This window comes from Bubalus kerabau, chromosome 5 (genome assembly GCF_029407905.1).
Source record: "Bubalus kerabau isolate K-KA32 ecotype Philippines breed swamp buffalo chromosome 5, PCC_UOA_SB_1v2, whole genome shotgun sequence".
Lineage (NCBI taxonomy): Eukaryota > Metazoa > Chordata > Mammalia > Artiodactyla > Bovidae > Bubalus > Bubalus kerabau.
In genome coordinates this window covers 25932969-25959199 of record NC_073628.1, presented here as the reverse complement: position 1 = coordinate 25959199, position 26231 = coordinate 25932969, and the positions used below count along the sequence as shown (strand labels likewise).

General features: G+C 42.2%; 1 protein-coding gene across 3 annotated transcripts; it reads left to right on the top strand.

Moving 5' to 3' along the window:
* The first annotated feature begins 3468 nt into the window (after positions 1–3468).
* LOC129653809 (serum amyloid A-3 protein-like) lies at positions 3469–21492 on the top strand. Of its 3 annotated transcripts, XM_055583495.1 has the most exons (5): positions 3469–3546; positions 6662–6701; positions 17799–17890; positions 20681–20819; positions 21209–21492. In XM_055583495.1, the coding sequence occupies exons 2-5, from the start codon at positions 6697–6699 to the stop codon at positions 21372–21374; spliced, it is 402 nt and encodes a 133-aa protein (XP_055439470.1). In that variant the 5' UTR covers positions 3469–3546; positions 6662–6696; the 3' UTR covers positions 21375–21492. The 3 variants fall into 3 exon arrangements, with proteins under 3 accessions (XP_055439470.1, XP_055439471.1, XP_055439469.1); XM_055583496.1 differs by lacking the exons at positions 3469–3546; positions 6662–6701 and adding an exon at positions 17140–17237; XM_055583494.1 differs by lacking the exons at positions 3469–3546; positions 6662–6701 and adding an exon at positions 17703–17721.
* Positions 21493–26231: the final 4739 nt, after the last annotated feature.

The window sequence follows — 26231 nt, the reverse complement described above, 5'->3', positions numbered from 1 at the left end:
AGAACTGACTCATTTGAAAAGACCCTGATGCCTGGAAAGATTAATGGTGGGAGGAGAAGGGGACGACAGAGGATGAGATGGTTGGATGGTATCACCGACTCAATGGACATGGGTTTGAATAAACTCCGGTGTTGGTGACGGACAGGGAAGCCTGGTGTGCTGCAGTCCATGGGGTTGCAAAGAGTCAGACATGACTGAGTGACTGAACTGAACTGAACTGAAAAATATTTTTATCTAGTGATACTTTGCACAATCCCTCACAGATATGAAAATTAGGAATCCTATGTGCAAGAAATTATTAGTCATTGCGGTAGCTGATGAGAAGTCTTGAAGAAGAATAAATATTTTGAATGTCTGAAGTTCTGTGTTGACTATCGAGGGGCAAATTAGCAGAGAACACTGTGAGACTAAAGAAAGGCAAAAGCACACACTGGTTCTCTGATACTGAGACCCTTAGACTGAAAGCTGTGTTACTATTTGTATACCACCAAGAAAAATGTTACCATTTAAATTCAGACAGAATGTTTTCTTATCACCATGAATTTTTACTCTATACATTTTGAAGGGGTTCTTTTGGACTTAGATTTTAATCTTACTTCACTCTTGTGTATAAACAAAAAGGAAAGTATACACAAAAACTAATCCTAAAGCAACAACAACCGTTTCATAAGTGCTTCCTAATAATTGGGGCTTCTCTTGTGGCTTAGCTGGTAAAGAATCTGCCTGCAATGGGGTAGACCTGGGTTCAGTCTTTGGGCTGAGAAGATCCCCTGGAGAAGGGAAAGGCTACCCACTCCAGTATTCTTGCCTGGAGAATTCCATGGACAGAGGACCCTGGTAGACTACAGTCCATGGGGTCGCAAAGAGTTGGACACGACTGAGCGACTAAGCACAACACAGAAATTACCTGTGGGAGTGGGGTGGGGTTGGTGTAATCTCCCTTAGTCTTGTAGGGGTAGACGAGGGAGCGATTACAGATTCTGTGGGTGGGGGGCGGTGCGAGAAGGAAAGAGACAGAGACAGGGACACAGAGAAGTATGTGGAGAGGGGCACTTGACAGGAGTTGTGCCTTTGATTGAGGGGCGCAGCCAGTCTGTGGCAATCCCTCCCTGAAGAAGCTGTAGGACTGAATCAAAAAAAAAAAACCCTCCCCTCTCTCCCCAGCTCCTGGCCAGGTTCCCTATTGTCCAAATCCAGCCAGGGCCAGAGCAAAGGGCTCAGGTGATATAGTCTGGACAGGCCAGGGTAGAAAGTGGGATGGTGAGTGAGTGACTGGTGGGGCAAACAAGAAATACCCACACAGCTGAAAAAGCTAATCTCATAACTGGAGGATTTAGGGTAATGAACTTGTGTCCAAGACTCTCTTGCAGTGTAATAGTGATGTGAGGACTGCCTGCCTAGCCTCCCCTCCTAGGTTCAAAGTCCAATGCTGACAAATGTTCCCAGTGCTGCAGTGCAATCAGAGGGCAAGGTGGGAGGACGTGGAAAAGAGTGGCTGTTGTCTGGACAGCATCGCAACTAAGGCTAACTCTTACTATGTACAGATTCAAAACACTCTGGTTCTTCAAGAGTACGTATTGTCTTAATGTACCCAGTTTACAGAGGATTCTCAATTTAGGGGACTTTTAACAACAAGTGGATTTATTTTCCAAACTCTGCTTTCCACTATGATTTTTCAAACGTTCGTCTTGATCCTTATGATCTGGGTCATTTTTATTATGTCTCTGCAGCACTGTTTCAAGCTTCAGTATTCTATCTGCTTTAATGTTTTCCACCCCTCCCCTTCTACCAACCTCTTTGTTGGCTAGATTTGTAGCTGGAGGCACTTGGAGGGTGAGGGTATAGACAGCTCTTTCTCTATTCCTCCTGTTCCAGCAATGTGGAGGTGTGCAGAGAAGGCCAGTTCTGAGGTGTCTTCCCACCACACCTCCCAGATCTTGCATTGGGAGATTCATAAGGGGGGGAAGAGCCATTTGGCCTCATTCTGGTTAGGTGTGCTTCTAACTGATGCTGATATTCTCTGTCCAGGTGAGGGTCTCCAGGAGGTGGTGGGCATGCTGGTGCTCCTGAGGTGAGTCCAGCTTCACACCACCCCTCAGCCATGGGGGCCTTCCCAGAGAGGAGCAGGTTATCCACAGTGGGTTCTGATGATGGTGCACCTCATCACCATGGGTTCTGATGAGGTGTCACCTCACCTGGCCCAGCACTGCCTTTTCTCTAACCTCACTGGTCTTTCCAGTAGATTCCAGTGGACCCCCCAGAATGACCAGGGGCCTCTTCTCTTCCTGCAGAGATGGCAGATGGGAAAAGGCTCACCCCATCTCCTTCCTAGTTACAATCCACCACTGCCTTTTTAACTCTACTGGCATGGGTGCTCCATGTTTAGAAACTTCCAGAATATTCACAGCTCCTACACACGTAGACTCTCTCAAGAACTCACCACACTGCCCTCTGCTTGGATAGGGGCATCAGAATGAGCTGGTAGTGTCCGCAGCGAGCATGCACCCGGCTGAGAGATGAACAGGCATTTTTGTTTTCTTCTTGGCACCCTGAATCAATTGCCAGAAATCGCCTGCCTCCACAAATGCTGCACTCCGCGGGGAACGGATAACTCCGCGGTCTCCCCTCCCCTCCTCGGGCATCTCCTACGCGGACCAGGGCTGGGGTGGTGGCGGGGGCGGTGTTGACTGTGGAGCCCGCGCTGCTGCCTCTTCCTCCGCTTTGGGAGCTCACGAGGTCTGGCGCTGCTTGCTGGATGCCCTCTAGGGGGTGGGGTCCTCGCAGCCACTGTCCTCAGCTGTGGGTGATGGAAACGCAGCAGCACTCAGCAGCCTGTTCTCACACCCGGCTGCCAAGGGAGCTCTTGCACAATCCTCTAGTTTCCCAGGGTCGCTTTTCGAAATCTGTGATTATGGGAAAGAAGAGCCAGGTCCTCTCTGAGAACAGGGTGTTCGGTTTACACACACATTTATTACCTATGGAGTCCTGTCAAACCACACTGTGTAAAACATGTTTGCAAAATCTCCTGTGAGTGACTCACTCGTATGTTTCCTGAAAGAACTGGGCAAATGGACCAGAACTCAGGCTGCCCAGGGTGCCTCGTTCCTGAACCATCCGACCTGGGAGGAGCCAGTGCACTGAGACCTTCCTTTACTCTCTGCAGGGTGGACTTAGACCGTCCAAAACAGTCTCACGTGGAGTCTGCAAAAACCTCGCGTTACCCTTCAGTAAAGATGCCTACAGAACTCCTTCCTCCTTCTGTTCACTCTTCAACTCCCACTTCATGCTCCCCCAGCACGCGGCAGGAGCTGGGCCAGGCCCTGGGGATCTGAGACAGACAAGACCCGTGCTCTCACGTGAGGAACATTCCACTGGAGAGTTATGACTAAGCTAATCAGTATTTAAGAGAATTGAATTAAAATATATCGTACATTTATTTGTTTATGTGCCAGAACACGCAGTGTGAGCTCTGTGACCTGAGGCTAAGAATCTCAAGGCTCCATCCTCACAGAGGAGATCTGAATTTCAGCTTTGCCACTGTGACAGGTAAGGGTAATAACATGCAAACATTATCATGATGAGCTGTGCAGCGAAAAAGCAGAACATAAAATGATAGTATTATACCACCCTGTTTCCTTTATGTGTTCATATGTCTACGTCCACTTAGATAATAGACTGGAAACAAAGTTTCTGCAGAGGTGCTTCCTGCCCCTCCCCCTCTCATTCAGGCTCAGGAAATTAGTATTGCTTTTATTTTTGTCTTTATGCTTATTTTATACTGTTCAAGTTTCCTCACTGAAAATGTTCATTGGGTGAGATTCATCAAGCCTGGCTGTGTCGAGGCTTTTCCTAGGCACTGAGTATGGTGGTGAAGAAAACCAGCAACTTACTTCCTGTCCTCATGGGGGTGAGATAAGGAAAAACAGCAAATGTCCATTTACACTGTAGTTGACCTATATATTCCTTTCTCTCTACACGCACACCCAATGGCAGTAAATGCGCAAACACATATATATATATACACACATAAATAATGCACATGAATCCATAAAGATTATGATAAGATAAAAATGGATAAATGTGTCAGAGTCACAAGTAAAAATTCATGATGGAAAATAATAGGGAAAGGATGTCAGTAATTTCATGTTCCATATTCTATCTGTTAATAATCCTACTGTGACTTTTTGTTTTCCCTATGATTTCTTTTTCTCTCAGGACTGTACCTCTTTTAGGGTTAAACACTGTAGTTTTAGCAGTTGGCCTGGGAAACTACAGGCCCTACTAATCTCTGGAGAAAGAATTTTCCCCAAGATAAGAAATAGAAAATGTTCCATCTCTTCTGCAACTGCAAGAATAGCAAATGGAAGAACAAAACCTGTATCGACAAAGCTTATTTCTAACAAAGGAGTTTTTTTTGTTTAATGACAACAAAAGAGATGTCAGAGATAGTCACTATGTCCCGTGACAGCAACCCTCTAATATTTTATTTATAATGTAGATATTAATTTATGTCTTTGAAGCAAAATTCTTTTCTGATGGAAGCTGTTAGACTGGAAAAGCAGATAGCTCGTTCATGCCAAGGCAAGAGCACAGAGCCATAGAAATCCTCCCCATTGCTGTAGGATCTGTGAGCTGGGCTGCCCCCCTGGACAGCAGAGTGACACTTCACTGTGAAACTAAGCGTATGCACGCCAGCTCTGTCCCTCCTGTGATACACATGGCGTGGTGCAGGTATCATTTGTATTGATCTGACACTTAAAACATGACTGCTTGTCAGTTTATTTTTCTGGTTATTAATGACTTATGCATCTCTTTGTGAGCTTATTTCTTATTGCATGTTGTCTGTAAACTATTTTTTTTCTAACACTTCACCCATTTTTCTATTGGGGCTGCCATCTTTTCCTTACTGACTTATAGAAATTCCTTGTATTTTTGAAATATTAATCCCTTGCCATATTTTAAATATCATCTTTTCCCATTCTCTATCTACAATTATGTTCTTATTTTTGATGTAATCAAATTCACCCTTTCCTGATTTTGGGTTTGTGCCTTTGAAATTTAAGAATTTCTACGCCATCTCTCGGAGAAGGCAATGGCACCCCATTCCAGTACTCTTGCCTGGAAAATCCCATGGAGAGAGGAGCCTGGTAGGCTGCAGTCCATGGGGTCGCTAAGAGTTGGACACGACTGAGTGACTTCACTTTCTCTTTTCAGTTTCATGCCTTGGAGAAGGAAATGGCAACCCACTCCAGTGTTCTTGCCTGGAGAATCCCAGGGATGGGCGAGCCTGGTGGGCTTCCGGCTATGGGGTCGCACAGAGTCGGACACGACTGAAGTGACTTAGCATAGCATAGCATATACCATCTCTAGATCACAAATATATTCTTTGATATTTTTTATTAACTTTACAGTTTATCTTACATTTACATATTTAACACTTCTGAAGTCAACTTATGTATGTGTACTAGGCAAGGGCCTAATTTTCTAGGCAAGAATACTGGAGTGGGTTGCCATTCCGTTCTCCTGGGGATCTTCCTAATCCAGGGATCAAACCTGGGTTTCCTGCATTGCAGGCAGATTCTTTACTTCTGAGCCACCAGGGAAGCCCTATTAGGTAAGGGCCCAGCTTTATTTTTCTCTTTCCAAAACTATCAAACCATCCTATCTTCAATGATTTGTGATGTCTTCTTGAACATATATTATACATGTGGCCCTAGCTCTCACTCTCTATTCTGTCCCATTGGTCAATGTGTCTTTAGTTGAGCAAATACTATTTTTATTACTGTATTTTGCTGCTTATCTTAACACCTGGTATGGTAAGTTCCTTTTTTGAGGCTGACTTTTAATGCATCGACTTTTTCTGTATATGAATTTTAGAGTAATCATCTTCTGTTCCAGAAAAATTCAACTGAAATTTTCAGTATTACATGTGTGGATTAATCTGGGGTCAAATTAACATCCTTAATGTTAAGTCATCCCATCAGTGAGCTAGAAACTTCTCTCCATGTTTGAATCATCTTTTAAGGTGTTTGTTAGCGGTCTGACACCTTCTCCATTGCAGTTCTATGAATTACTGATGAAAGTCATTGCTAGGAATTTTATGGTTTTGCTGTTACTCTGAATAGTTTATTGTTTTGATCATGTTTTCTATTTGGGTATTTCTACTATGGAAAACCTGTTGGTTTTTGGATCAAGTGTGGGCCATCTTATTAAATTTACCTATTAATTGGAGTAGTTTGTTGATTTTGAGGTTCAGGTCTTGATGATTATAGTAATGGAAATGATGACAGTTTTTATCTCTGCCTTTCCAACCCTTATATCTCTTCTTTCTTTTTATTTTCTATGCCTTGGCCAGGGCTTCCAGAACTGTGTAGACAATAGTGGTGACAGTGGGCATTCTTTGCTCATTCCTGATTCTTCAAATGATGGGCTAAAAGTTTTTCCATTTTAAAATCTGTTAATGTTATGAAATTAATTTAATTTTATTTCATCTTAATTTTATAAAATTAAGATGGTTTCCTTTAAAATGTAATTTTCTAAAGGATTTTTCTCTCTCTTTTAAAAAATTCTTAGTGTTGATTTATTATGTTAGTTTCTGTATACAGCAAAGTATGTCAATTAGATATATATCCACTCTTTTTTACATTCTTTTCCCATATAGGTCATTGCAGAGTATTAAGAAGAGTTCCCTCTGCTATGTGGTAGGTCCTTATTTATCTATTTTATATATACTATTATGTGTTGGTCAATCTCAGTCTCCCAATTTATTCCTCCTCACCCCCTGCTTTATCCCCTGGATACTACAAGGTTTTTTCCCTACATCTGTGACTCTACCTTAAAGGATTTTTTATTTTTTTTAATATAAATTTATTTATTTTAATTGGAGGCTAATTACTTTACAATATTGTATTGGTTTTGCCACACATCAACATGAATCCACCACGGATGTACACGTGTTCCCCATCCTGAACCCCCCTCCCACCTCCCTCCCTATATCATCCCTCTGGGTCATCCCAGTGCACCAGCCCTGAGCATCCTGTATCATGCATTGAACCTGGACTGGCGATTTGTTTCACATATGATGCTATACATGTTTCAATACCATTCTCCAAAATCATCCCACCCTCGCCCTCTCCCACAGAGTCCAAAAGACTGTTCTATACATCTGTGTCTCTTTTGCTGTCTCACATACAGGGTTATCCTTACCATCTTTCTAAATTCCATGTATATGCATTAGTATACTGTATTGGTGTTTTTCTTTCTGGCTTACTTCACTCTGTATAATAGGCTCCAGTTCCATCCACCTCATTAGAACTGATTCAAATGTATTCTTTTTAATGGCTGAGTAATACTCCATTGTGTATATGTACCACAGCTTTCTTATCCATTCGCCTGCTGATGGACATCTAGGTTGCTTCCATGATCTGGCTATTATAAACAGTGCTGCGATGAACATTGGGGTACATGTGTCTCTTTCAGTTCTGGTTTCCTCAGTGTGTATGCCCAGCAGTGGGATTGCTGGGTCATATGGCAGTTCTATTTCCAGTTTTTCAAGGAATCTCCACACTGTTCTCCATAGTGGCTGTACTAGTTTGCATTCTCACCAACAGTGTAAGAGGGTTCCCTTTTCTCCACACCCTTTCCAACATTTATTGCTTGTAGACTTTTGGATAGCAGCTGTTCTGACTGGCATGAAATGGTACCTTATTGTGGTACCATTTCTCTGATATGCATTTCTCTGATAATGAGTGATGTTGAGCATCTTTTCATGTGTTTGTTAGCCATTTGAATGTCTTCTTTGGAGAAATGTCTGTTTAGTTCTTTGGCCCATTTTTTGATTGGGTCTTTTATTTTTCTGGAATTGAGCTGCAGGAGTTGCTTGTATATTTTTGAGATTAGTTGTTTGTCAGTTGCTTCATTTGCTATTATTTTCTCCCATTATGAAGGCTGTCTTTTCACCTTGCTTATAGTTTCCTTTGTTGTGCAGAAGCTTTTAAGTTTAATTAGGTCCCATTTGTTTATTTTTGCTTTTATTTCCAACATTCTGGGAGGTGGGTCATAGAGGATCCTGCTATGATTTATGTCAGAGAGTGTTTTGCCTATGTTCTCCTCTAGGAGTTTTATAGTTTCTGGTCTTACATTTAGATCTTTAATCCATTTTGAGTTTATTTTTGTGTATGGTGTTAGAAAGTGGTCTAGTTTCATTCTTTTACAAGTGGTTGACCAGTTTTCCCAGCACCACTTGTTAAAGAGATTTCTTTTCTCCATTGTATATTCTTGCCTCCTTTGTCAAAGATAAGGTGTCCATATGTGCGTGGATTTATCTCTGGGCTTTCTATTTTGTTCCATTGATCTATATTTCTGTCTTTGTGCTATTGCCATACTGTCTTGATGACTGTGGCTTTGTAGTAGAGCCTGAAGTCAGGCAGGTTGATTCTTCCAGTTCCATTCTTCTTTCCCAAGATAGCTTTGGCTATTTGAGGTTTTTTGTATTTCCATACAAATTGTGAAATTATTTGTTCTAGTTCTGTGAAAAATACCATTGGTAGCTTGATAGGGATTACATTGAATCTATAGATTGCTTTGGGTAGTATACTCATTTTCACTATATTGATTCTTCTGATCCATGAACACGGTATATTTCTTCATCTATTAGTGTCTTCTTTGATTTCTTTCACCAGTGTTTTATGGTTTTCTATCTATAGGTCTTTTGTTTCTTTAGGTAGATGTATTCCTAGGTATTTTATTCTTTTAGTTGCAATGGTGAATGGAATTGTTTCCTTAATTTCTCTTTCTATTTTCTCATTATTAGTGTATAGAAATGCAAGGGATTTCTGTGTGTTGATTTTATATCCTACAACTTTACTATATTCATTGATTAGCTCTAGTAATTTTCTGGTGGCGTCTTAGGGTTTTCTATGTAGAGGATCATGTCATCTGCAAACAGTGAGAGTTTTACTTTTTCTTTTCCAATTTGGATTCCTTTTATTTCTGTTTCTGCTCTGATTACTATGGCCAAAACTTGAATAGTAGTGGTGAAAGTGGGCACCCTTGTCTTGTTCCTGACTTTAGGGGAAATGCTTTCAATTTTTCACCATTGAGGATAATGTTTGCTGTGGGTTTGTCATATATAGCTCTTATTATGTTGAGGTATGTTCCTTCTACTCCTGCTTTTTGGAGAGGTTTTTTTTTTTTATCATAAATGGATGTTGAATTTTGTCAAAGGCTTTCTCTGCATCTATTGAGATAATCATATGGTTTTTATTTTTCAATTTGTTAATGTGGTGTATTACATTTGATTGATTTGTGGATATTGAAGAATCCTTGCATCCCTGGGATAAAGCCATGATGTATGATCTTTTTAATGTGTTGTTGGATTCTGATTGCTAGAATTTTGTTAATGATTTTTGCATCTATGTTCATCAGTGATATTGGCCTGTAGTTTTCTTTTTTTGTGGCATCTTTGCCAGGTTTTGGTATTAGGGTGATGGTGGCCTCATAGAATGAGTTTGGAAGTTTACCTTCCTCTGCAATTTTCTGGACAAGTTTGAGTAGGATAGGTGTTAGGTCTTCTCTAAACTTTTGATAGAATTCAGCTTGAAGCCGTCTGGACCTGGGCTTTTGTTTGCTGGAAGATTTCTGATTACTCTTTCAATTTCCGTGCTTGTGATGGGTCTGTTAAGATTTTCTATTTCTTCCTGGTTCAGTTTTGGAAAGTTGTACTTTTCTAAGAATTTGTCCATTTCTTCCCAGTTGTCCATTTTATTGGCATATAATTGCTGATCAGATCAGATCAGTTGCTCAGTCATGTCCGACTCTTTGCGACCCCATGAATCGCAGCACGCCAGGCCTCCCTGTCCATCACCAACTCCTGGAGTTCACTCAGACTCACGTCCATCGAGTCAGTGATGCCATTCAGCCATCTCATCCTCTGTTGTCCCCTTCTCCTCTTGCTCCCAATCCCTCCCAGCATCAGAGTCTTATCAATGAGTCAACTCTTCGTATGAGGTGGCCAAAGTACTGGAGTTTCAGCTTTAGCATCATTCCTTCTAAAGAAATCTCAGGGCTGATCTCCTTCAGAATGGACTGGTTGGATGTCCTTGCAGTCCAAGGGACTCTCAAGAGTCTTCTCCAACACCACAGTTCAAAAGCATCAATTCTTCGGCGCTCAGCCTTCTTCACAGTCCAACTCTCACATCCATACATGACCACAGGAAAAACCATAGCCTTGACTAGACGAAACTTTGTTCGCAAAGTAATGTCTCTGCTTTTGAAATAATTGCTGATAGTAGTCTCTTATGATCCTTAAAGGATGTTTTTAAGAAACATAACTTCAGCTTTATCAAACCCTCCTTTTTTTGATCAATCAAGATAATATTATTTTTCTCCTTTAGCTAATAATGTGATGAATTACATTAATTGTAGTCATAATGTTGACCAATTCTTGCATTCCAAGAGGAAACCTCACTTGGTTATGAGGGATTTTTAATGCTCATATTTGGTTTGGTAACACTATAATCTGTTTGAATTTTTTGCACCTTTAGAGGTGAAATGGGACTATATTTTTCTTGTATTGCCCATCTCTTACTTTAGAGTCAAGTTACTCTACTTCTTTAAAATGAGGTGAACATCTCTACTCTTGATTAGTTTTCTACATCATCCTGTGTAACATACTATTAACCGTCCCCTGAGATTTTAGCAGACTCTCCTGGAGAACCACTAGGCCTTAGTAGGGGACACTGGGAAGAAGAGAGCTGTGATAGCCACTTTTGCTTATTTAATACTTAACTAACTTCCTAAAGACATCTATGTTCTTTACAACAACAACAACAAAAAGGTGCTTACTTAAAAAGTTTGAGGCTGTTCCTTCATCTAAATTAGCAAATGATGTGCCACCGTGAGTTGATTAAACGGAGATCTGAGGCTCCATATTAAGTTTAACTTTGAACCAGGAAAGAGGAATTCAGATAAATCTCACTCATGTGGGTCTGTGTGGAGAGTCTACCTCTGTGAACTGGTTTTAACCAGCTCAGAATAATGCTGCTGAAGACCTTTTATGCTGAGAGATACTAGAGTCATTGCAAAGATTTCATGTTGTGCTGTGTTGTAGCTGTTGTTGGTGTTGACTGTTGTGGCTTCTGCCAGAAGTACTGGGTGTACACGCATGAACTGTGGGTGTTGTCTTACCTGTGAGTTGCCAGCAGTTTGCTGAGAGGAGAAACGTGGTGGATCTGGTCTCTTAGATGGTTGTTTCCAGGTTTGGAGTGACTGGCGTCAGATTTGTGTGCGATTCTAGGAAGTCAGTCTTTCCTTACGACACCAGCAGTCAGTGGAGGCTGTTTTCCTACACTCTTGGACCAGGAGCAGAGTGAGGAGCCCCCCAGAGCAGAGATGACCCCCTCCTGGCAGTCACCTCAGAATCAGGGAGCTGCTGCCCTCTACCAGATAACAGAGATCCTCAGGAAGCTCAGAGCAGCTGTGCAGTATGTTTCCTTTTCTGATGTGTTGATTCCAATCCTCATGTGTCTTTTCTTTTTTTGAGGAAAAAAAAAAAAAGAAGCTACATATTCAACAATGTGCTGGGCATTAATTAATAATTAATAATAATTATTAATTAAAATTTTATATAATAAAATTTTATAATTAAAAAATTTAAAATTTTATAATAAAATTTATAATAATTATTATTAATTAAAACTATTAATTATTAATTAAAAATTAATAATTTCTTCAGTGCTATTTTCTTTTAATCTCCTTGGTGTACTGTAGGATGAAGAGGAGGGAAGCCAGCCTTTCTGGTGCTAAAGCTGTGTTTTTTTCCTTTTGGTAAACTGTGAACTTCACAGGCCTGTCTATCTCTCTGTCTCTGGATGCTATCTAGTAGAATTCCAGGGTTTGGCTTTAGAGAAGCTACACATCCTCCCCACTGCCAGTGTGAGGAGAGACTATCCTCTCTTCTGCAGCTGCAACAAATATAGGTGTTTTTTCTATATCATAAACTTTGGGACCTAGGCCACAAGTGTTATTCATGATCAGGGTTTCCTGTGGGGTTTTGTTTTTTGTTGCAAATCCTTCGTGTTCTTCTCATCTCTTAATTAGAAGAGAAAATGAAGGTCTCTTAAACCTCTCAGTAGTCTTATCAGACATGACTATTAGGGAATGGGTACCTTCTAATTTATTATATAAACCAGGTCTTTTTCAAAAATAAAACAATTTGCTAATTGTCACTCACTATTAACTATTAATCGGAGGCAACAGACACTAACAGAGACCATCTTGCAAACCAGGGCACAGCTTCACATGGAGACTCCTGGGAAATCCCTTAAGGCCTGAGGATTCTGAAATCACCATGACAGGATGGTTTTTTTTGCAGGACAAACAAGTGAAAACAGCCGACCCCCCCCTGTTGTCTATTGTTCTAAGCATGGCCCTGCAAAACTGGCTGTTCCTTCCAGTAAGACTGAGTGCCTTCAGTAACAAGGAAGAGCACTTGCAATGCCTGACTTGGTGTCTAGAAATTGTTTGCTTTGTCTCTAATGATTTTGTCAAATAAGGAATGACTGGAATGATGCCAGAGAGTGGGAAGTGGAATTCCAGTATGGAATGGCTCCAAACAGAGTCAGAGTTGCAAAAGAATGTGATCACTGGCCCATGATTTCCGCCCGGAGGAAGGTAGAAGAAGAAGAGATGTGGACATCATAGCCTGCCTCTGTGGAGTTGCCCCAGGGCACGTCCAGGGCTGATGACTACAGATGGTTGACAGCATCCCCTCTCCCCACCATGTCTACTCCTGGGACCAAGTCAGCTAAGCCAGCTCAGGGACCTAGACTACCCGAACCACAGTGCACCCAGCTTTCCCAAGGAGTATAAGTTCTGTGAGAATATTTAAATATTGCTTAGCTTTGCCTTGCATAAAAAGCAAACAGAGCAATCCTTTAGACAGTTATCCGCCCTACATGTTCACCTCATTACACCTACAGGAAATAAAATATGTCCCAGACCCAGAAAGAGGCATCACCTATTTCTGAGAGGTTCTACTCTAAGACAGGGTGTCTCAGGTGACTCAGTGGTAAAGAATCTGCCTGCAGTGCAGGAGACGTGGGTTCAATTCCTGGGTCAGGAAGATGTCCTGGAGAAGGAAATGTCCACGTTCTCCTGTACTCTTCCCTGGAAAATGCTACAGAGGAGCCTGAGGGGCTACAGCCCATGGAGTCACTAAAGAGTCGGACACAAACTTGTTGACTAAACACCAACACATCTAAGACCGTGGTTCCCAGACCACAGTGTCAGCCTCACCTGGTGTGCTTCTGCCTGGGCCAGTGCTCTTCTTTCTAATGTCCTGCTCATATTTCCCTGAGTCTTGTAACAAATTGGAAATGCTCTGCCTTCCGTCTTCTTGGGATTACTACTTGAGCACAAGTCCCAGATCCTTCCAGACTCTAATTTACCATCTCCCCTCGTCTCAGTGGGCAAGTCTCCGTGATTTGCTTGCATCTGTCTTGGAGATCACTTCCCTGTGTCTCCAATGCACAGCTCACATTCCTGCTCTCCTGTGAACACTCCAGGCAAGAATCCTGAGGTGGTGCTCCTGGGCTGGGCCTTACTTGCCCTCCTGCCGTCCTCAGGCTTCCAGCCCAGGGACCCGCCATCAGGAAGAGCAGTTCCATGTCCTCTGGATCCTCACCATCTCTGACATATTACACATGCATCATCCCTCCTCCTCTGGGAAATCCAGTGACCTTTGAAATTTCCCTTTAGGATGAAGAGGCAGAGATGGGGCAAGGAATTCCAGAGACACCATCCCTGTGAGAGCACCTGCATGAAATCTCCTCCCAAGATTATCTTCCTAAACTCACAGAATAAAGCTCAGTCCTGCTTTTCTGATTGATACAGCTATTCTCTGACATCATACACTCCAGCATTCTTGTGATATATCAGCTTTCTCTGTATCCTTCCTGAACCTTCTATCCTGATAATTTAACAGACATCTGGACTTTTCCTGTTCATTTCTATACAGGATCACAGCAGATTTCTACACTATAGTTCATCCTTCTTGGGATTATAATGACCTCCCAATAAGACCTACTGTTATGACCATCAACAGCATCTGATCATGAATACACTTGAAGCTGGAAGACTCCCTTTTCCAGTGCTGAATCCACCCCATGTGGGTGCTGGAAGTTTGATTTTCCTGAGTTTCTATCTCCTTCCTTTCCTGCTGCTGTAGCGTGAGGTCCCAGCTTCATCCTGAGCTGTTCTTGTAATGGACCCGTTCAGCTGTTCCATTTGCCCTGAATGCTCACATTCTTTACTCAACTCTCTTTTTCTAATGTTAATCTTTGGAATTTCCAGGTGATTCAGATGGTAAAGAATCCACTTGCAGTACAAGAGACCTGGGTTGGTTCGAACCCTGGGTCAAGAAGCTCCTCTGGAGAAGGCAATGGCTACCCACTCCAGTATTCTTTTTTTTTTTTTTTTTTATGGCTACCCACTCCAGTATTCTTTTTTTTTTTTTTTTAATTTAACTTCTTTTTTTTAAAAATTTTATTTTATTTTTAAACTTTACAGTATTGTATTGGTTTTGCCATATATTGAAATGAATCTGCCACAGGCATACATGTGTTCCCCATACTGAACCCTCCTCCCTCCTACCTCCCCATACCATCCCTCTGGGTCATCCCAGTGCACCAGCCCCAAGCATCCAGTATTGTGCATCGAATCTGGACTGGTGATTTGTTGCATATATGATATTATACATATTTCAATGCCATTCTCCCAAATCATCCCACCCTCTCCCTCTCCTACAGTGTCCAAAAGACTGTTCTATACATTAGTGTCTCTTTTGCTGTCTCGTATACAGGGTTATCATTACCATCTTTCTAAATTCCATATATATGCGTTAGTGTACTGTATTGGTGTTTTTCTTTCTGGCTTACTTTACTCTGTAGAATAGGCTCCAGTTTCATCTACCTCATTAGAACTGATTCAAATGTACTCTTTTTAATGGCTGAGTAATACTCCATTGTGTATATGTACCACAGCTTTCTTATCCATTCATCTGTTGATGGACATCTAGGTTGCTTCCATGTCCTGGCTATTATAAACAGTGCTGCGATGAACACTGGGGTACACGTGTCTCTTTCAGTTCTGGTTTCCTCAGTGTGTATGCCCAGCAGTGGGATTGCTGGATCATAAGGCAGTTCTATTTCCAGTTTTTTAAGGAATCTCCATACTGTTCTCCATAGTAGCTGTACTAGTTTGCATTCCCACCAACAGTGTAAGAGGGTTCCCTTTTCTCCACACCCTCTCCAGCATTTATTACTTGTAGACTTTTGGATCGTAGCCATTCTGACTGGTGTGAAATGGTACCTCATAGTGGTTTTGATTTGCATTTCTCTGAGAATGAGTGATGTTGAGCATCTTTTCATGTGTTTGTTAGCCATCTGTATGTCTTCTTTGGAGAAATGTCTATTTAGTTCTTTGGCCCATTTTTTGATTGGGTCATTTATTTTTCTGGAATTGAGCTGTAGGAGTTGCTTGTATATTTTTGAGATTAGTTGTTTGTCAGTTGCTTCATTTGCTATTATTTTCTCCCATTCTGAAGGCTGTCTTTTCACCTTGCTTATAGTTTCCTTTGTTGTGCAGAAGCTTTTAAGTTTAATTAGGTCCCATTTGTTTATTTTTGCTTTTATTTCCAACATTCTGGGAGGTGGGTCATAGAGGATCCTGCTGTTATGTATGTCGGAGAGTGTTTTGCCTATGTTGTCCTCTAGGAGTTTTATAGTTTCTGGTCTTACATTTAGATCTTTAATCCATTTTGAGTTTATTTTTGTGTATGGTGTTAGAAAGTGGTCTAGTTTTATTCTTTTACAAGTGGTTGACCAGTTTTCCCAGCACCACTTGTTAAAGAGATTGTCTTTAATCCATTGTATATTTTTGCCTCCTTTGTCAAAGATAAGGTGTCCATATGTGCGTGGATTTATCTCTGGGCTTTCTATTTTGTTCCATTGATCTATATTTCTGTCTTTGTGTCAGTACCATACTGTCTTGATGACTGTGGCTTTGTAGTAGAGCCTGAAGTCAGGCAGGCTGATACATTCTTCTTTCTCAAGATAGCTTTGGCTATTCAAGGTTTTTTGTATTTCCATACAAATTGTGAAATTATTTGTTCTAGCTCTGTGAAGAATACCGTTGGTAGCTTGATAGGGATTGCATAGAATCTATAAATTGCTTTTGGGTAGAAAATACTCATTTTCACTATATTGATTCTTCCAATCCTTGAACATGGTATATTTCTCCATCTATTAGTGTCCTCTTTGATTTCTTTCACCAGTGTTTTATAGTTTTCTATCTATAGGTCTTTTGTTTCTTTAGGTAGATATATTCCTAAGTGTTTTATTCTTTTTGTTGCAATGGTGAATGGAATTGTTTCCTTAATTTCTCTTTCTGTTTTCTCATTATTAGTGTATAGGAATGCAGGGTATTTCTGTGTGTTGATTTTATATCCTGCAACTTTACTATAATCATTTATTAGTTCTAGTAATTTTCTGGTGGAGTCTTTAGGGTTTTCTATGTAGAGGATCATGTCATCTGCAAACAGTGAGAGTTTTACTTCTTTTTCAATTTGGATTCCTTGTATTTCTTTTTCTGCTCTGATTGCTGTGGCCAAAACTTCCAAAACTATGTTGAATAGTAATGGTGAAAGCGGGCACCCTTGTCTTGTTCCTGACTTTAGAGGAAATGCTTTCAATTTTTCACCATTGCCACTCCAGTATTCTTGCCTGGAGAGTCCCATGGAGAGAGGAGCCTGGTGGGTTACAGTCCATGGAGTCCCAAAGGGTTGGATACAACTGAGTACCTAAGCATACACACCCTTCACAGCAAATGTCAATACTCTACTGTGGGGGATGAAAACACGTTTGCCACTATGGTGAGACTTGAAATGGAAAGAAAAAGCCCGACCTGCTACATTCTGAAAACTGCAAATTGCACAATCTAGGAAAATTTGATGTGAGTGAAGAATAACACTGCTGTTTTGGATGCTGTGTTCTGGTCAGGAGGGATTTCCCAAACTTTCTTTCCTTCTTTCTTTTTTTTTTTTTTTTTTTGCTTCCACCCCAGTTCTCATTTGCTCCACTGGCCAGTGTCAGTATATAAAGCACCAGCCCAGTCTCCCAGGCAGGCAGCACAGGCAGCTCAGCTTCACCAGGAGCTTCAGCAGGAGGGCACGGCCAAAGGTGAGGTGCTAGAACTCTCCAACACTTTTCCTCTTCGGAGACTTTCTCTTCAGCAGCATTCTTGTACTGCAGCCCAACTCTGCTTCCTTCCTGAATCTACTGTTCTGACCATTAGAATCCACCAGATGAGAGCAGTTCAGGGCGTAGGGCTCTCCTTGTCTGTGTCTTCTGTGCAGGCAGTGATGGGGTGAGCACGCAGGCCACAGACACCTGTGCCTCGTTCACCTCATCTCGTATCACAGAGAGGCAGCATGAACACACTCCTCTTGCCTTTGGGAAACTTGCAGTGCAGCTGGGTCTCAGGGCTGATAGAGGATGACTGGACTGGAAAGTGGTTTATGCTAAAAGCCTGTTGCAATCTTTCACACAGGAAATCACTGGGATTCCAAGATTTCATATGGAAATAAGAGCTGGATCCTCTGTGTTACAACCTATTGTCCATCTATCTATCGAGATAAAATTCAGAGGGGTTTATGTTTGGAATGTAAGAGTGTATCCACATTACAACTCAGCCCCAAGACCTGTCATTCTTGATTGAGTCCACTCATCTCTCTGTTGCAGGATGAACCTTTTCACGGGCATCATTTTCTGCTTCCTGATCCTGGGCGTCAGCAGCCGGGGATGGGGGACATTCCTCAAGGAAGCTGGTCAAGGTAAGGACCAAAGGATGGGCCAGGGGAGGCTGTGTCTGCTTCCCCAGGATTGACCTGAGTAGAGGACACATCCCCACAGGGCAAAGGCCACAGGTGGGCAGAAAAGGAGCTTAGTTTCCATGGTAGCACTTCCCGAAGCTTTTCTGGCCAGCTATGCATTCTTTTGGGGGATCCCCAAGCCCGAGGTCATTTATAAGTCTGAGTCTGTACTTTCAGCTGGAGTGAGGAAGACATCTGCGCGGGGGGAGGGGGGGGCGGGGGCGGGGCGGGGTACATGTTCCCAAAATACCAGTAATCCTCTGCTGCCCCCTCGTGGGCAACTAGAGATGGCTCATTTTCAAGTTTCCTGTAGCAAAGAAGCGGGTGCAACCACTGAATACTTGTAACTAAAATACCTGATTTTTTAGTAGCTGCTCAGAACTGTCTAAGAGCTTTATTTGCAGGAATCGACTCTTTTCCCCTCTCAGGGTTTAATCCTTGAGTCCTGCAATGTAGGGACCATCACCCCTTATCAGAGAACCTGCTGCCCCAAGAGATTAAGATAGGGTCCAACATCCTCCAGCAGAGCAGGATTGAACCCAGCATCCTGAGACCTTGCTGTTAACCTTGGCCCTTCTACTGCCTCCCAGACAAGAGTACACGTGGAGGGTGAGGGGTCTGTGAACACGCGTCCTGGTCTTTATCTGAGCAGATGGCAGAGAGTGGGGTTGCTGCCTTAGGAAGGAAACCCTACAGAGTTCCCTCCCCACAGTAAATGACAGCATGAGGTTTCTTGATGATGATTCTGCTGAAGCTGAGACCTGGTGAGAATCCTATAGCAGGAGACATAGACCTCGCTAGCCAGAGCAAACTGGCCATAATTTATTTCCCAAACCTATTTGGTGTTATTATTTTTCTGTGATAATTGCTGAATAATTGTTTTAAGAGTTTGTTCTTAATTCCATCTGAATTCACACAGACCCAGATAAAAGGATCTTTTCATCTCTTAGGTCAGTGTTGTTCTAGGATGACTTGCATGAGAATTACCCATGGTCTGGGTGCTTTGTGGAATGCAGGTGCCTGGATCCACACACATGGTCCCTTCCTCGAACCACAGTCCCTGGGGCTCTCTCCAAATCTATGCATTATTGAGCACCACACTTGATTTTGTGCACAGTAAATACTGAGAACACTACCTGGTTTTGCACCCAAGGGACAAATATGTCGTGCGTTTGGAAGCACTTATTAAGCAACTCTAGACTCCAGGGTTGAGAAGGCAATGGCACCCCACTCCAGTTCTCCTGCCTGGAAAATCCCATGGATGGAGGAGCCTGGTGGGCTGCAGTCCCTGAGGTCTCTAAGAGTCGGACACGACTGAGCGACTTCACTTTCACTTTTCACTTTCATGCATTGGAGAAGGAAATGACAACCCACTCCAGTGTTCTTGCCTGGAGAATCCCAGGGACGGGGTAGCCTGGTGGGCTGCCGTCTATGGGGTCGCACAGAGTCGGACACGACTGAAGTGACTTAGCAGCAGCAGCAGCAGCAGACTCCAGGGAACTATTTAAATCTGTAACTCAGGGTGAATACCTATAGTAAAAATATCATAGTTCTCAACAAAACTACAAACTTCCCTGGTTGCTCAGATGGTAAAGCGTCTGCCTACAATCCGGGAGACCCAAGTTCGATCCCTGAGTCAGGAAGATCACCTGGAGAAGGAAATGGCAACCCATTCCAGTACTTTTACCTGGAAAATCCCATGGATTGAGGACCCTGGTGGGCTACAGTCCATGGGGTCGCAAAGAATCGGACACGACTGAGCGACCTCACTTTTTCAACAAAACTATTTTTCTGAACACCTGATATAGCTAATACCTAAAATAAAGATAAGTTATCTCACAGAGATATTACATGAACTATGATTATAATCCATGTTATATTTTCCTCTTTTCCCTAATGAGCTAATCATTTAAACCTTTGCCATTTTATTCTATCTAGGTTGGGTTTTCTGCCCATCCTCCCTGATCTTCATCCTACTTTAGTTCCTTTATTTATTTATTTATTTTTTGCCCTACTCTTCTGAGGACCAGAGAGGTGATAGTATAGTGAGCACCGACAATGTGCTATAAACTCAACCTGTATTTCCTCAGTTCTTCTGTATAACCACCCTGAGGGAGGCATTACTCCTCCATTTTACTGGAGAGGACACTGAACTTTAGAGCTGGTGGTCCAGTTGCCCTTTTTCTGCATCTGATTACCCTGTTTCTTCAAAGCCCTCTTAGGGAGCTCACCCTTATCACCTGCTGATTTAATTCTGACGGGTGCCCATGTGCAAACATGCCCTGAGTATTCAGATGGACTCAGGCCCGAGTTAGTCCCCAGGGCTGGATTTCTCCCCTTGACCAGGCTGGGAGTATCCTATATCCACAGCCTTTCTCAGTATCGTCCTTCTTCTCAAGCTCTGGTCAGAGCCTCTCCTGCATCTTTCCAGGTGGAGGTTCATTGTATAAGCAAACATGCCTTAAAGAAAGAGCATTGACCTCTTCTTCACACACATCACACACCTCCAGAAACAAAGTTCCAACAGACTTAGAATGAAATCAAACAGAATAAGCCTTGTACCAAGTGTGATACTCACAACTTCAGATCAGGGAAGTAAGTGAGAAGTAAAGAAGTATTCATTTCAAGCTAATAAAATAATCTCCAAGGGCTTGGTCGAAGGCTGAAACCTAGAATCAGAGGGAGGAAATTATTTATTTCTCTTTCACCAAACACGATCAGATTCATCTCATCATTTTCTTTTCCTTCCAGGGGCTAAAGACATGTGGAAAGCCTACTCTGACATGAAAGAAGCCAACTACAAGGGTGCAGACAAATACTTCCACGCCCGCGGAAACTATGACGCTGCCCGAAGGGGACCGGGGGGCGCCTGGGCTGCTAAAGTGATCAGGTACCAGGGTCCCTGGGGATGCAGGGATGGGTGAGCAGAGCTTGGCTGCCTAGGACAACCTGGAAGGGCCAAGCCTTGGAGAACTTTCCTGTAGGCTGTGTGCCCTCCTCCTCTTACCCACCCTCCTGCTCTGTGCCCACTGTGAGGTCTGAGGGGCTGAAGAGCAGAGCAACTTGGTGGGACAGGCGACTCTCCACCCTCCCTCTATGGGTGCTGTTCACCCAGCACAAGGCTGAGGTGGGCTGAGCCCGGGGAGCCTCAGGGTTGTAGCCCCTCTTTCCCTGGCTCCTCTCCGAGTCATTGATCCCTTGGAAAGAGGAGAGATGGGGAGGGTGGGCCTGTGGCTCATAGTCCTGAATTAATCCCCTCCCTGCCCTCTTCCTTTCCAGTAACGCCAGAGAGACTATTCAGGGAATCACAGACCCTCTGCGTAAGGGTATGACTAGGGACCAGGTACGGGAGGACTCGAAGGCTGACCAGTTTGCCAACGAATGGGGCCGGAGCGGCAAAGACCCCAACCACTTCAGACCTGCTGGCCTGCCTGACAAGTACTGAGCTGCCTCTCCCTCTGCTCAGGAGACAGGGCTGTGAGTCCCCAAGGGCAGGGACACTGACCTAGAGAGTTCTCTGTCCTCAGAAGGAAGCAGATCTAATAAATGCTCAAGAGATGGAATACTGAGACTGTGTGTCATTCTTTGGTATAAGGACAGCCTGTTAGTTCCAGGACTGATGGCCGGACACCGACGTGAAGGCTGAGCCTGTGCCTGTGTGTTTGGTTCTGGACACAACCTCAGCATCATTCAGGACAGACGCCCTCTCCAGCCTTCCGTAATCAGACCCGCTCCCTCCCCAGGCCCCTCTGGTGACACTGGGGCCATTTCCAGGCCCTTCGCTGTCAGGCCTCCTCACTCCCTGCCGTTGTGTCCTGTCCCCTTCTCTGTCCCCAGGTCTAGTCCCCTAGCCTGTCCTCGGTGCTCTCTGTGTGGGGCATGGATACAGGAGGACTGGACAGTGGAATCCTGCTCCAGAAACTGCCACCTTGTTCTCCTGTTCATTACTCAGCAGCACCTACAAGTCCAACTAAGAACCAATTTCTGTCTGTGCATCCAGAACGGCCTCCAGTGCTGCTGCCTTCCCTCTATTTCCCTTGCCTTATACAAGTTCCCGGGAACAAACATGTCAAGAAGTGGAGGAATAATGGCAACATGAAAATTCAGAGCCAGGCGCCTTTGTTTGCCTTGGATATGATTCATGTCCTTGAGAGGAAGTCCTTTTCCCCTCTTGGTCCTTTCTCAACCCAGGGAAGCCAGCAGCAGTTACTTTTTATTGAGGAAAACAGTGTCTCCTATGGAAGGAAGTTGGGTCTGTTAGAGCACAGGAATTATGAGTGACTCTGTGAATCATAACAATGCTAAATATGTTAACACATACATACACATAAATAATGCACATGAATTATAGAGATTATGATAAAATAGAAATTTATAAATGTATCAGAACCACAAGCAGAAATTCATAATGCAAAATAAAAGCGTGTATTATGAATAAAGTCATCATGGATTCAGTAATCTTCATGTTCCATATTCCATCTGTTGTTGCTGTTGTTCAGTCACTCAGTCATGTTGACTCTTAGGGACCCCATGGACTGCAGCATGCCAAGTTTCCCTGTCCTTCACTATCGCTTGGAGTTTGCGCAAACTCGTGTCCATTGAGTCTGTGATGCCATTCAACCATCTCATCCTCTGTGGCCCCCTTGTCCTCCTGCCCTCAGTCTTTCCCAGCGTCAGGGTCTTTTCCAGTGAGTCAGCTGTTCACAGCAGGTGGCCAAAGTATGGAGCTTCAGCATCAGTCTTTCCAATGAATATTCAGGGTTGGTTTCCTTTAGGATTGAATGGTTTGTTCTCCTTCCATCAAAGGATTGATGAAAGGAGTTTGATCTGCTGTCCAAAGGACATTCCATTTTCTGTCTGTAAGTATTCCATATTCCATCGGTTAATAATCCTATTTTGACCTTTTCTGTTCCATATGATTTCTTTTTCTCTCAGGGCTGCACCTCTTTCAGGGTTGAACAGTGTGTTTCTAGCACTTAGCCTTGAAGACTATAGGCCCTACTAATCTCTGGAGAAAGAAGTTTCCTCAAGATAAGAAATAGAAATGTCCCATGTCTCCTGCAGCTGCAAGAATAGCAGATAGAACAAAAGCTGTATCTACAAAAGTTATTTCTAACTAGGGAGGTTTTATCTTTTTATAACAACACCAACAACCGTGAGACCAACCCTGCAATAAAATATTTAGTTTTCTTAAGACATTAATCTGTGGACTTGAAGCAAAATTATTTTTTGATGGAAGATATTAGACTGGAAAAGGCTTCATGGGTTTGATCCCTGGGTCAGGAAGATCCCCTTGAGAAGGAAATGGCAACCCGCTCTAGGATTCTTTCCTGGGAAATCCCGTGGACAGAGGAGCCTGGTGAGCTACAGTCCATGGGATGTTAAAGAGTCACACACAACTGAGCGACTAAATGGCAACAAGAGCAATGACATTAGACTGGAAAAACAGAGAGCTGGATCATGCCAAGGCAAGGGCACGGAAGTGGGCTGGGCTGCACTCCTGGACAGTAGAGTGACTCTTCACTGTGAAACTCAGAGAGGCCACACCAGCACTGCCCCTCCCTTATACACATGGCATGATGCCGGCGTCATTTTTTTCTGGTCTAATGCATACAATGTAACTGCTTATCTGCATTTTTCTGGTTGCTAATGATTTGTGCATCTCTTTGTAAGCTTGTTACTTATTGTGTGTTGTCTGTAAACTATTTTTTCTATCCCTCCACCCATTTTTCTATTGCGGTTGTTGTCTTTTCCTTAATGACTCATATACTCCTTGTATCCCTTGCCATATTTTAGACATTGTTTTTTCCTGTTCTCTATCTGAAAATAAATTTTTAATTTTCACAAAATTCGCCATTTTCTGCCTTATGTTTTGTGCTTTTGAAGTTTTATTTAAGAATTTTCCTCCATCTCTGGGTCACAAATATATATACGTGGATACTCTTTTGTATGAACTTTATAGTTTTACCCTCACATTTACATATTTAACACTTCTATAATAGAGTTGATATTTATATGTAAATTAGGTAAAGATCCAGTTTTTTCTCTTTCCAAAGCTAATAACCAAACCATCCTGTCTTCCATGGTTTGTGATGTCTCCTTAATCACATACTAACATCCTACACATGTGGCCCTAACTCCGTGCTCTCTGTTAAGTTCCATTGGTCAGAATGGGAATATCCTTTATATTTGATGTAATGTATCATCATTACATCAAAGTTTGACAGCACATTGTACCAATGTTCACAGTCCCAGCAAATCTTCACCAGGCTGTTTCACTTGGGCTGGTGCAACTGACTCCAGTCTTCTGCTGGGTTTTGTACCAAGAGACCTTGGTTCTCCTGTCACTCAGATTTGTATCATCTCCTTTGCCTCATACCGTGTTAATCAGCACTAGTACTGAAGGTATTATACATTTCCTCCCATGTAAAATCTTATTGACATTAATATAAATTGAGTGACTCTACTGTGGTTCTTTTACAAGTTTGAGGAGTTGGTAGAACACCGTGGTTACCTAACATCTTACAGTGATAAAGTAAATAGTAGATATTCCATCTGTTGTCACCCTTTTCATGCCATTTAAAAAGTTTATTTATTTATTTTTGACTGTGCTGGGTCTCCAAGGCTGCTCTCAGGCTTTCTCTAGTTGCAGCAAGTGGGGGCTCCTCTTCTTTGCCAAGCTTAGGCTTCTCACTGCAGTGGCTTCTTTTGTGGCAGAGCACAGGCTTTAGGCTCTCAGACTTCAGAAGTTGTGGTGCAAGGGCTTAGTTGCCCCAAGGCATGTGGACTCTTTCTGGACAAGGGATCAACCTGGGTTGCCTGCTTTGGCAGGCGGACTTCCAACCACTGTACCATCAGGGTGGTGCATTTTAAATTAACCAAGACCTAGACAGTCTTCTCTTGATGGATGTCTAATTCAGCCTTTCAATTGTGAGGCTAACTTCTTCCCAATGGTGATACTTTGCAGACTGTATTATTGGAAATAATACTGTCCTAGATTACTGTAAAAAATTTGAACTATGTATCAACACAATAACTGTCACATATCTTCTGCAATGCAAGAAAGGGAAAACGGCCACTAAAGAATATTCTATTTAGGTTTTTTCAGAACACCTTCCTCAAGTTCTGTTTTCTAATTCATAATTTCAAGAATAAAAACATTCAATTCCTTGAACATTTAATCACATTAATAATTTAAAAATAACTGGGCTCTTAAGATGCAGAAATTTTCAAGGATTTGTAATCAGTCCTTATGAAAGGGTCTCAATAATAATTTTTTTTCAGAATTTTTCTCTTGAATTGTAAATAAAAATTTTTAAATGTAACTCCTGCCCCAGGGAATACCTGAATTTGATTATACTTCTAATATATATTTTATGTTGTGTGAAAATTATGTTTATTATTTTTCTATACTATAAATTAACACAAGATTCCAAAATTTTAAAACCTCCAAAAATTTAAAAGCTCTAAAAAAAAGAAAATTGCTCTATTAGACAGTGTTCTTCAGAGTAACAGAACCAATGGGGTGTGCACGTGTGTTGTATGTATATATTTATTATATGATGATTTGTTTTATATATGTAGACTCATTATACACACACACACATATTTGTTATGAAGATTTGGCTCATATGATTATGGAGGTTAAGTTTCAATTCTGCCATTTGCAAGCTGGAGACCCAGGAAAGTTGGAGCTGTAATTCTAGACCAAGTCTGAAGACCTGAGGATCTGAGAGCCAATAGCATAAATCCCATTCCAAGGGCAAGAGAAGACGGATGGAAAAGACTCTGTTACTCTTGACAAACCCCACAATAAATTATTTGGCACATTTTGCTGTAGTCCTTGAGAATCCTTGTGATTTTATGGGACAGATGATCATGTTTTTTTACAAGTGAGTTGAGAGGAAGGAATATGTGAGAATTAGCTGGTAAGTGGAAGGATCAATGAATTCATTACATATCACAGTGGTTCTTTGGTCGGATTCTCTTCATCTATACTTGGAGGGATATAATTTATCTAGCAAGTGGATATGGTTTAAAATCTCTACAGGTCAGGTTATTTTGGTATATTTTTCCCTTCCATCTCTGATACTGAAAAAAAAAATAGTTTGAAACATCTATTTACAGGTGAGTATAAGAAGAGTGAAGGATTTTCTAGCTGTCCCCAAATTTGGGACAAGTTGTTCCCATTTTCCAAGTAACTTAGCTAATTAGATTCAATGTATCATCACACTGATTTAACAAATATCATACCTGCAATTATAACAGTGTTGGTAGTAATCATAATCAACATAAAAGTGCA